An 11,083-nucleotide genomic window follows, 5' to 3' on the forward strand; every position below is an offset into this window, starting at 1 on the left:
AATTATTTTCTCATTGTTGAGATTTAAAAATTTAAATATGTTTACAGATGAGGCAACATGTTTCAGATTTGCTTTTTAAAATATACAAATGAGAATGAAACTAGATTGGCAAAATGTTGATAATTCTTGAAGCTCAGTGATAACGTACATGCAAGTCAACTGCATTCATTTTAAAGGCTTTTAAACAATTGAGGAGATCAGCCGTGCAGGCGTGGTAGAAAATGCCTGTAACCCCAGCATTTGGGAGGCTGACATAGGAGGATCCGGGTTTGCGGACAGCTTCAGCTACTTAATGAGGCCCTTTGCAATTCAATGAGACCCTGTTTCAAAATAAAGAATAAAAAATAGGACTGGGGGTGTAGCTCGGAGGTAAAATGCCCCTGAGTTCCATCCCAGTTACTGCAAAAAAAAAAGAATCAAAAAGGTCTGCCTGGATGACTGTAAGTTAGGACAGAACTAACATTTTAAATGAAGCCTGGGCCTGCACAGGGTTGGGTGGGATGACTTCGTGAGAATAAGTTAAGGTTTGATATGTTACCTGTATATATGCCTATGTGAAAAATTTCTCAATTGGGGTTTAGAAGTCTTTTAAAGGCTGCTTAAGAGAATTCATTAAGTTGCTTACCATGTTTGTTGGATTGATTGGTTTGATTTGCTTTTTTACTTTTAAAAACTACATGTTTAGCCAGGCATGGTGGCACACACTTATAATCCCAGTAGTTGGGGGGCTGAGACAGGAAGATCACAGTTTGTGGACAGCCTTAGCTACTTAGACCCTTTGCAAATCAGGGAGACACTATTTCAAAATAAAGAATAAAAAATAGGGCTGGGGGTGTATCTTGGAGGTAGAATCCCTCTGAGTTCCATATTGAGTAAAAAAATAAACTGCATATTTGACATAATAATGATTGTACATATGTATGTAGTACAGAGTAACTTTTCAATACATGTATATAATGCGTAATGGTCAGATTAGGGTAATTGGCATATCCATCCCCTCAAATATTTGTCATTTTTTTTTTTATGTTTGGGAACAAAGTATTGGGACATATAAGTTAGATAGGAATATGTATGTATCAGGGAGATGTGGGTAGCTAGGTTATTTGAGGGAAGAGAAGATTTTAGCTGCACTTGACATGCTAAAGGAAGGCTCAAAGAGAACAGCGATTATTTGAGGTTCTTTCACATGCAGGTACCAACATCATAATCCACCTACCTGTGTTATTTTGTCCTTCTAGGCAAATGAAGATGTGACACAAATTGTGGAGATTCTCCATTCGGGACCTAGTAAATGGAACTGGCTTACCCGGCGTCTGGTGGAGTTTACTTCTTCAGGGAGTGTCCTTCTGTTTGTTACTAAAAAAGCCAATGCTGAAGAGCTAGCCAATAATCTTAAGCAGGAAGGGCATAATCTTGGACTACTCCATGGGGACATGGATCAGAGTGAGAGAAACAAGGTCATCTCAGACTTTAAGAAAAAAGACATCCCAGTACTCGTGGCCACAGATGTTGCAGGTAGAGTATAAATTTCACAGTAGCCATAGTCCCTTTTTGTAAGGGTGCTGTATTATCCTGTAGTTAGACCTGTAATGTCCAAGCAGGACAAAAACTCAGTTGGGCTGGTTGGCCTTGCCTTGCAGAGCAGCAGTTCAGCACAGTGATTGCGGCATGGAGCTCTGAATACCATTTTTTACTTGATCATAGTATCTCTTTCACTTTTTGATCAGTTTCTCTACAGCTAGAGGACAATTGAGAGAAGAAAGGTTTTGCCCATACTGTGTGTCTGATTATAGTAGGTACCTTACTTTGATCACCATTAGTTGGACATACTTCAATCAACATCAGAAAAGTTTTTGAACTTGGCTTTGTTCTGCTGAGGGGGTGTGTGTGGTGTGTGGTGTGGTGTGTGTGTGTGTGTGTGTGTGTGTGTGTGTGTGTGTGTGTGTGTGTGAGAGAGAGACAGAGAGACACAGACACAGACAGAGAGAGAGATGGCAGATGAAACTCAGGGATATTCTACCTTCCAGCTACAACCATAGCCCTATGTTTTATTCTTTATTTTGAAATGGTCTCACTGAGTGCATAGGGCCTCACTAAGTAGTGACTTAGGCTGTCTGGGAACTCGGATCCTCTTGTCTCAGCCTCCCAAGCACTGGGATCATAGACATGTGCCATTGTACCCAACTAACAATTGGTATTCTAACAGAAAGGAGAGAATTTCTCAGCTTTAAGAAATATATTAAGCCGGGCGTGGTGGCGCACGCTTGTAATCCCCGTGCTTGGGAGGCGGAGACAGGAGGATCGCGCTGGTTCGAACCAGCCGCGCTGGCTTAAGAGACCCTGTTTCAAAAAATATAAAATAGGTCTGGGAGTGTAGCCCAGAGGTAGAAGTGCTTCCAGGAACCCTAATACCACCAAAAAGAAAAGAAAAGAAATATATTAGCTAGGCTTGGTGCACACCTGTGATCCCAGTACTTGGGAGGCTGAGACAAGAGAATTGCAGGTTCAGGGACAGCCTGACCAAGTAGCTAGTCTCTCCAGTGTAGGGAGAACTTGTTTCAAGATTAAAAAAAAAAAAAAAAGGGCTGGGCGTGTAGCTCAGAGGTAGAATGCCACTGGGTTCAATCCATCCTATTACCGAACACAAACAAAAAGGAAAACATTTATGCTGGGTGTGGTGGCACACTCCTATAATCCCAGTACTTTGAGGCTGAGACAGAAGGATCACAGGTTCGAGGACATCCTTAGCAAATAGCCTCTCATCAACCTAGCAAGACTTTGTTTCAAAAATAAAATAGGGCTGGGCGTGGTGGCGCACACTTGTAATCCCCGCGCTTGGGAGTCGGAGACAGGAGGATTGCGCTGGTTCGGAGCCAGCCTTCCTGGCTTAAGAGACCCTGTTTCCAAATTTTAAAAATATATAAAATAGGTCTGGGAATGTAGCCCAGAGGTAGAAGGGCTTCCAGGAACCCCAGTACCACCAAAAAACAAAAATAAAATAAAATAGGGCTGGAGGTATAGCTTGGAAGTAGAATGCCTCTGTATTTAATCCCCAATACCACAAAAAAGAGGGAGACATTTGATGAAACCAGGCATGGGACACATGATCAGCAACTTATGCCCCTGGTTCAATTCCCAGTACCAAATAAAGATATAGAATAAAAAGAGTTGGGGGTATAGCTCAAAGGTAGAATACCCCTAGTTTTGATCCCCAGTACCACACACAAAAATAAAACATTTGATGGTGGGTGCCATAGCACATGCTTATCCTCTCTGCTACTCTGGAGACCAAGACAGGAGAATTGCAAGTTTCAGGCCAGCCTAAGTGACATAGTGAGACTGCTCAAAAAAAGACGCATTTAATACTAGTTTAATATTCTTGTTACAAGAGAGAAGGCTTGGCAAATTATTGATGACAAGATACAAGTCTCTGAAACTAAACAGCGCAGTATCATAGAAGATGGTGGTGACATTTGTGCAGGGGAGGGGGGAGTAACTTACATGCCTGTATTGCTGCAGCTTATCAAACCCATGCATTCGGCCAGGTGTAGTAACACACCTATAATCCTAGTACTTGAGAGGCTGAGACAGGATGGCAGGTTCAAGGCCAGCTTCAGCAACTTTGGAAGACCCTACTGTTAAAAAAAAAATGCCGGGCGTGGTGGCACACGCTTGTAATCCCCGGGCTTGGGAGGCTGAGCCAGGAGGATCGCGCAGGTTCGAAGCCAGCCTCAGCTACTTAGTGAGGCTTTCAGCAACTTAGTGAGATCCTGTTTCCAAATAAAATATAAAAAAAAAAAGAAGGTCTAGGAATATAGCCCGGAGGTAGAAAGCCTCTGGGTTCCACCCCCAGTACCACCCAAAAAAAAGCACTCTGCCTAGATAAGGGAAACATGGCTCTTAGAGCTCAAGCATTTTAGTTTATCTTTTAATTCCAGATGAAGATTGAAAAAATTTGGTTGCTTTTCATTTCAGCCCGGGGTCTGGACATTCCTTCAATCAAGACTGTAATTAACTATGATGTAGCACGAGACATTGATACCCATACTCACAGGATTGGCCGCACAGGAAGAGCGGGTGAGAAGGGTGTGGCTTATACCTTACTGACCCCCAAGGACAGCAATTTTGCTGGTGACCTCGTCCGAAACTTGGAAGGAGCCAATCAACATGTTTCCAAGGAACTCCTAGATCTGGCAATGCAGGTGAGGGGCTGAGAACACTTCAGATTATACAATTAATAAGTTTTAAGCAGGCAGTGGAGAGAATGTAAAAACTTGACAAAATCTGAGGCACAGATTGAAATCATGGAATATTAAATTCATCTGATCTAACTGCTAATGCTTCTATTTCAACAACATCTGTGTTGAAAAGCTGCTGCTTGGGCCAGGCGCGATGGTGCTTGCTTGTAAATCCAGTACTTCAGAGGCTGAGACAGGATAATCGCAGGTTTGTGGATAACCTCAGCAACTTAAGCCCTCTGCAACTTAGTAAGACCTTGTTTCAAAATAAAGAATAAAAAATAGGGCTGGGGGTGTAGTTTGGGGGTAGAATGCCCCTGGATTCAATCTCCAGTATCACAAAAAAAAAGAAAAAAGAAAAGCTGCTGCTTGTTTTGTGCTAAAATCTGTCTCATTTTTTCCAGCTTACCTCATGGCACACATAATGAGTAAATTTATATCAAGGGATGCTCTGCTATTCTTTTTAATGCTCTTTCTCCCCAAACAGTTATCTTTTGGGGGATTAAAAATGTGATATGTTTTTAAGAAAATGATTATATAGCACTCTTACTTTTATGGTGGTACTAGGGATGGAACCCAGGGGCATTCTATCTCCAAACTATACCCCCAGCCCTATTTTTTATTATTTATTTTGAAACAGGGTCTCATTAAGTTGCGGAGGGCCTCACTGAGTAGCTGAGGCTGGCTGGGAACCCTGTTTTCTCCTCTCTCAGCCTCCCAAGTACTGGGATTACAAGCATGTGCTGCCACGCCCAGCTTTATTCTTTATTTTGAAACAGGGTCTCACTGAGTTACAAAGAGCCTCACTAAGTACCTGAGGCTCATCGTGATCTGTGATCCTCCCACTCAGCCTCCGAAATGCTGGGATTACAAGCATGTGTCACCACATTCACTTTTTTTTTTTTTTTTTTTCACATACTGAGGATTGAACCCAGGGACATTCTACCTCCAAGCTACACCCCCCAACCCTATTCTTTCTTTCATTTATTTATTTATTTATTTATTTTGCAGGTCGGGATGGAACCCAGGGGCATTTGACCTCTGAGCTACAGCCCCTGCCCTACTTTTTTTTTATTCTTTATTTTGAAACCAGGTCTCACTGAGTTGCAGAGGGCCTCACTAAGTAGCTGAGGCTGTCCACGAACCACGATCATCGGGTCTCAGCCTCCTAAATGCTGAGATTACAAGCGTGCGCCACCATGCCCGCCCTATTCTTTATTTTGAAATAGGGTCTCACTAAGTTGTGAGGGCCTCACTGAGTAGCTGAGGCTGGCCACGAGCTTGCGTTCCTCCTGTCTCAGCCTCCCAAGTACTGTATAGTGCTTCTTAAGTCTTCCTTACAGACTGAGGTCTCAGACCTCTGACTGCACATTGATTGCCTTCTTCCAGTTATGCCCCATTTGTAATATATCTGAGTGAGGCATTCTGCCAATTCAAACCTTTGATTCCTCTTAATACATGCACTTCCGAAAGTACAAAAAGGTTCTGATAATGGTAACCATTTTATGTTTGTCAGATTTATGGTTCAGCCCCCATATTATGGTTCAGTCCCACACTATGAGTACACCACATAGCAGCTGTATTAGCCTCTATGTGGTGCACTCATAGTGTGGGACTGCCTGCCTTTTTGATCCTAACAGTAAAGGACTCTAGTGCAAGGTAAATGGAGGCAAATAATCTTTCCTCCCCACTTCCTTGGAAAGAAGTGCTAAACTAAATTCTCAAATGGATATATTTTGTCTTGGGCACTTTCTTGTACATCGCTTTGTGCCTCAGGCTTTCTGTGCTCAACATTTTTCCCAAGCCTGCCTTACCTCTCAAGTATTGTACTTTGACAATAATAGGTGGATTCGTTTTGTAGAAATGTTTTTTTTGTTGTTGTTTTGTTTTTGTTTTTTTTTTTTTTTTTTTTTTTTGGTGGTACTGGGGTTCCTGGAAACCCTTCTACTTCCGGGTTTTACTCCCAGACCAATTTTTATACTTTTTTTAAAATTTGGAAACAGTCTCTTAAGCCAACGCGGCTGGCTTCAAACCTGTGCGATCCTCCTGTCTCCGCCTCCCAAGTGTGGGGATTACAAGGGTGCGCCACCACACCCCGGCGTGTAGAAATGTTTCATTAAGAGGTTACAAATAAAGTTAATTAGCAGTATTCTGCAGTAGTCAAGTTCAGTGAAAACTAGACTCTGACTAAATAAAATTTTCAGTTATGTGGTTTACAGTTTTACTTGGGAATCTGTCCTTGGAGTTTATTCCAGTAAGCTAAGTGAACCTAGCTTCTTTTTCTCTCTCTCAACTTCTGAATCCCACTTCTTTAAAACTAAGCTCCAGATGTTTGTCCAGTAGTATATTCAGGTTATTTGAGAAACATAAAATCTGACTTCTTTGCTTTTGAAGCTTACCTAATCATTTCCCTTTCAAGAGGCTTTGCTGGAAGATATACGGGAAGACTTAGATAAGCATCTAAACTTGCTGACAAATTTGACAGATTAAACTACCAAAAAGAAGCCAGTCTGTAGTTACATGGTTCCTGTGAACATTTCCTTCCTTACCATAAATACATTGGCAAAAAGTACTTCCCACTTAACTTCCTTTTTGACCATGTCTTTTTACTCTTGAATTGTGTTCAATGCAGAATGCCTGGTTTCGGAAATCTCGCTTCAAAGGAGGGAAAGGCAAAAAGCTGAACATTGGTGGAGGAGGCCTAGGCTATAGGGAGCGGCCTGGCCTAGGCTCCGAGAACACGGTGAGTTCTGTATTCTGTGGTGGTTCTCAAATTGTAGTCCCTGGACCAGTAGGATATAGAGATTCTTCCTCTAACTCAGACTTGGTAAATCAGTAATTCTGGAGGTAGAGTCCTGCAGTCTGTTTTAACAAGCCCTCCAGCACTGGCCTATAACCTGCTGCTAGGAGAACTTGTGTAGAAGGTCACTGTATAAACTCTAGCTGTGTCTTGTCAGAAATGAGCCCTACACGGTGGAAAGTTGCATCAGAGATACTAGCTAGTTTTTCTCACAAACCAGGTATCTAAAGCATCCCTACACTGGCTTCTTAACTGGCTGTTTTTGTTTTTTATTTATTTATTTTGCCGTACTAGAGATGGAACCCAGGGGCATTCTACCTCTGAGCTATACCACAGCCCTATTTTTTTATTATTTGTTTGTTTGTTTGTTTGTTTGTTTATTGGTAGTACTGGGGTTCCTGGAAGCCCTTCTACCAGTCACTTATTTTGAAACAGGGTCTCACCTGTTTCACGTGGGCCTGGCTTGGTTTGGTTTATTATTTTTTTCCTTTTGGCTTTTGTTTTAATGAGTTGTTGGGGTCTTGCAATGTTCCCTGAGCTGGTCTCCAATTCATGGACTTAAGTGATCTTACCACTTAAGTGATCTTACCACCTTAGCCTCTCACATAGCTGGTACTACAGGCATGTGTTACAGTACCCAGCTTCTACTGATTTTTGTTTAGGTGAATTGAACTCAGAGGTACTTTATTATAAACTGTACCCAGGGTTTTGCCAAGTTACCACATACTAGCTTCTAACCTACGATCTTCCTATCTCAGCTTCCCAAGTACTGAGGTTACAGGTGTGGTCCACTGCACCTGGCTCTTGTATGTGAGACAGTCTCACAAAGTTGCCCAGTCAGGTCTCAAACTTGTGGGTTCATGCAATCCTCCCTCCTTGGCCTCTGGAGTAGCTGGGACTACAGATGTGTGCCACCATGCCTGGCAACTGCCTCTTTTCTGTCATATTGATTCCTGAGCCATGGAACCAAGCTGCCAGTATACTCTTCTATAACATTATACTTAAATGGGCATCCTTGATAGATACTCTGTTCCACATTATAGTAATGATGATAATGCAGATGATAGCAATTGCAAATAGTTATTGAGCACTTCATATGTGCTACGGTCATTCTAAGAATTAGCTCAGTCTTCCTTCAGCCCATTATAAGTAAGTACAGATAACAAAACCAGAGTTATACCCTGGTATGTGTTGAAGCAGATAATCATAGATTATATATACTGGTAGCCTTTTTGTCTCCCCCCCGAACCAGGACTAGGACTTAACCTAGGGGTGCTTCACCACTGAGTTATAGATCCATCCATCCTTTTTTTTTTTTTTTTTTTTTAAATGGTGCTAGAGATTGAACTCAGGGATGCTTTGCCACCAAGCTACATTCCCAATCCCTTTTTGAGGTTTATTTTGAGGTGGCTCAAACTTGAGATCCTCCTGCCTCAGTCTTTTGAGTAGCTAGGATTACAGACTTGTACCACTGTGCTCAGTTCCTTTTTTCTTTTGGTGGCGTGTGTGTGTGTGTGTGTGTGTGTGTGTGTGTGTGTGTGTGTGTGTGTGTTACTGGGGAGTGAACCCAGGAACATTTTACCTCTGAACTATACCTCTAGCCCTATTTTGTTTGTGTTGAAACAGTCTTGCTAAGTTCTAAGAGTCTTGCTATGTTGCTGTAGCTGGGATCCTTCTGTCTCAGCCTCCACACCAGCTAATCCTTTTCATCTTTAACATAATTTGTACTGAATTAAATGTAAATAATATATTACCAAATTTGTGCATAGTTTGGTGACCTGATTTCTTTTATATATATTTTATTTGGAAACAGGGTCTCACTAAGTTGCTGAAAGCCTCAATAAGTAGCTGAGGCTGGCTTTGAACCCGTGTGATCCTCCTGTCTCAGCCTCCCAAGCGCAGGGATTACAAGCGTGCGCCGCCATACCCGGCAACAGTTCTGATTTCTAGGGTTTCTTTTCTTTTTTGGGGCGGGGGGCAGTGCTTGAATGGAACCCAGAGGTATTCTACCTATGAGCTACACCCCATCCCTATTTTTTATTTTTATTTATTTATTTATTTGTGTGTGTGTGTGTGTGTGTGTGTGTGTGTGTGTGTGTGTGTGTTACTGGGGGTAGATCCCAGGGGCTTTTCTACCTCTGGGCTATACTCCCAGACCTACTGTATACTTTATTTGGAAAGAGTCTCACTAAGTTGCTGAGAGCCTCACTAAGTAACTGAGGCTGGCTTCCAACCTGTGCAGTCCTTTCTCAGCCTCCCAGGCTCTGAGATTACAAGCATGCACCACCACGCCCATCTTATTTTTTATTCTTTATTTTGAAACGGGGGTCTCACAGAGTTGCAAAGGGCCTCACTAAGTAGCTGAGACTGGTGGCAAAACCATCTCAACTTCCCAAATACTGGGATTACAAATTTGTGCCACAACAACCAAGGAGCATGAGCATTTTAAAAATGACTCTTTTACTGTACTTTTACTCACAAACTAGAATTTTCTAAAACCATCCAATTCTCATGCTGCTTTTGCTTCAGTTTTCCGTTTAATGAAACCCAGCCATGGCAGTTCCTTACCTATTTTCCCATCCTCATGGGTGTGTTTATTTTTTTAGGACCGAGGAAATAACAACAATGTAATGAGTAATTATGAGGCCTACAAGCCTTCCACAGGAGCCATGGGAGATCGTCTAACAGCAATGAAAGCTGCTTTCCAGGTCTGAAATAAGCATTTTGTAAAAGCCTTCGGTATAATTCCTGAACAGGGACAAAGGGGCCTAGGCTTCTAAGCGGGTGGTTGTGCCTGTAGGCTTCCACTATCAACTTTCTTATTGCTTGGGTTTTGCTATAAACAGTACAGAGTTAAATCCTGAATGCTGGTCATTTCCATGACTCCTTACCTGTACTGCAACAGGGTCAGTGTCCCTATCTCCACACCTGTGGTGGTATTCACCTCCAAGAGTACTACAACCTGATAGAGAATAATTGTATCATTTGTGCTAATACCAGTTTGATTGTTTCCTCTTGTGAACTCTGCACTTGATTCTATTTATTCATTTATGGATTGATATTTGAAATGGGCCATTATGTTGCCCAGTCTGGTCTTGGAATTCATGAGATCAATATTCTCCCCAGTATCTGGACCTACAGGCATGTGTCACCAGGTCCAGCTTTGTTGTGAATTTTCAACACATCTCTTCTACATCTGCCCTTTCACTGGTGTGGGTGGCATGCGACTAATTAGCTGGGCCTTAATTTACATGTTCGTATACCTGATGGTTCCAGTTTGGTCCTATGGTCTTTTTTCCTGCTTTTCATTAATAGAGGAACTCAGAAATTAAAATTGTTGCCCATTTCTTTTTTAGGAATGTAGGCTTTTTCAAGTTTGAGAAATATATGTAGTGCATATATTGTTAGATGAGCCATATCTTGTATAATCAGACTTGCTTCTAAAGCAAAATGTATTAGTAGTCATACTAAGCCAAATATAAATAATAGCCTTCTATCAGCTCAAGTTAGGTTTTGCTGTTAAACTGTGGGGGCAGGAGGAATAGGGATTGAACCCAGGATGTTGGCACATGCTAGGCAAGCACTTTACCACTGAACTACACCCACAGCTGTTGCTGTCAAACTGTGAAAAAAGTTTTCACTTTACAGAACTTGTTGGAACCTGTATATAACAGATTGCAGACCATAAATGTATTGAATTGCTATATATAGATGGTTTATTTTAGCCTGTTGTTAGGCAGTGTTTCAGTACATTGATATTCATCTTTCAACAAAAATCTGTTTTCCTTTATAGCACAAGAACAAAGGGGCTCGTGTTCCAGAGCCACTAAAGCCAGAGTGGCATGATAGCATTCGCTAGAGTTTCTGTAGACTTTACCATTGCAAGCTTATGTGCATACTCAAGGTTCTTGAACTTACTCTCATACCTACTTCTGGTGTCTTTCTCTTTCAGTCACAGTATAAGAGTCACTTTGTTGCAGCCAGCTTAAGTAATCAGAAGGCTGGAAGCTCTGCTGCTGGGGCAAGTGGATGGACTAGTGCTGGG

General features: G+C 41.9%; 1 protein-coding gene across 1 annotated transcript in view; it reads left to right on the forward strand.

Moving 5' to 3' along the window:
• Nucleotides 1-11,083, forward strand: part of DDX42 (DEAD-box helicase 42) — a gene marked incomplete at its 3' end in the record, with an annotated part of 53,921 nt that overhangs the window by 42,530 nt on the left and 308 nt on the right. Inside the window, exons 14-18 of the mRNA XM_080714102.1 lie at nucleotides 1,239-1,515; nucleotides 3,976-4,202; nucleotides 6,871-6,981; nucleotides 9,645-9,746; nucleotides 10,991-11,082. Of these exons, the coding sequence (XP_080570228.1) occupies nucleotides 1,239-1,515; nucleotides 3,976-4,202; nucleotides 6,871-6,981; nucleotides 9,645-9,746; nucleotides 10,991-11,082 (809 nt within the window). The remainder of the gene's footprint in view (nucleotides 1-1,238; nucleotides 1,516-3,975; nucleotides 4,203-6,870; nucleotides 6,982-9,644; nucleotides 9,747-10,990; nucleotide 11,083) is intronic.

Source organism: Muscardinus avellanarius (genome assembly GCF_963383645.1).
Source record: "Muscardinus avellanarius genome assembly, chromosome: 16".
NCBI lineage: Eukaryota > Metazoa > Chordata > Mammalia > Rodentia > Gliridae > Muscardinus > Muscardinus avellanarius.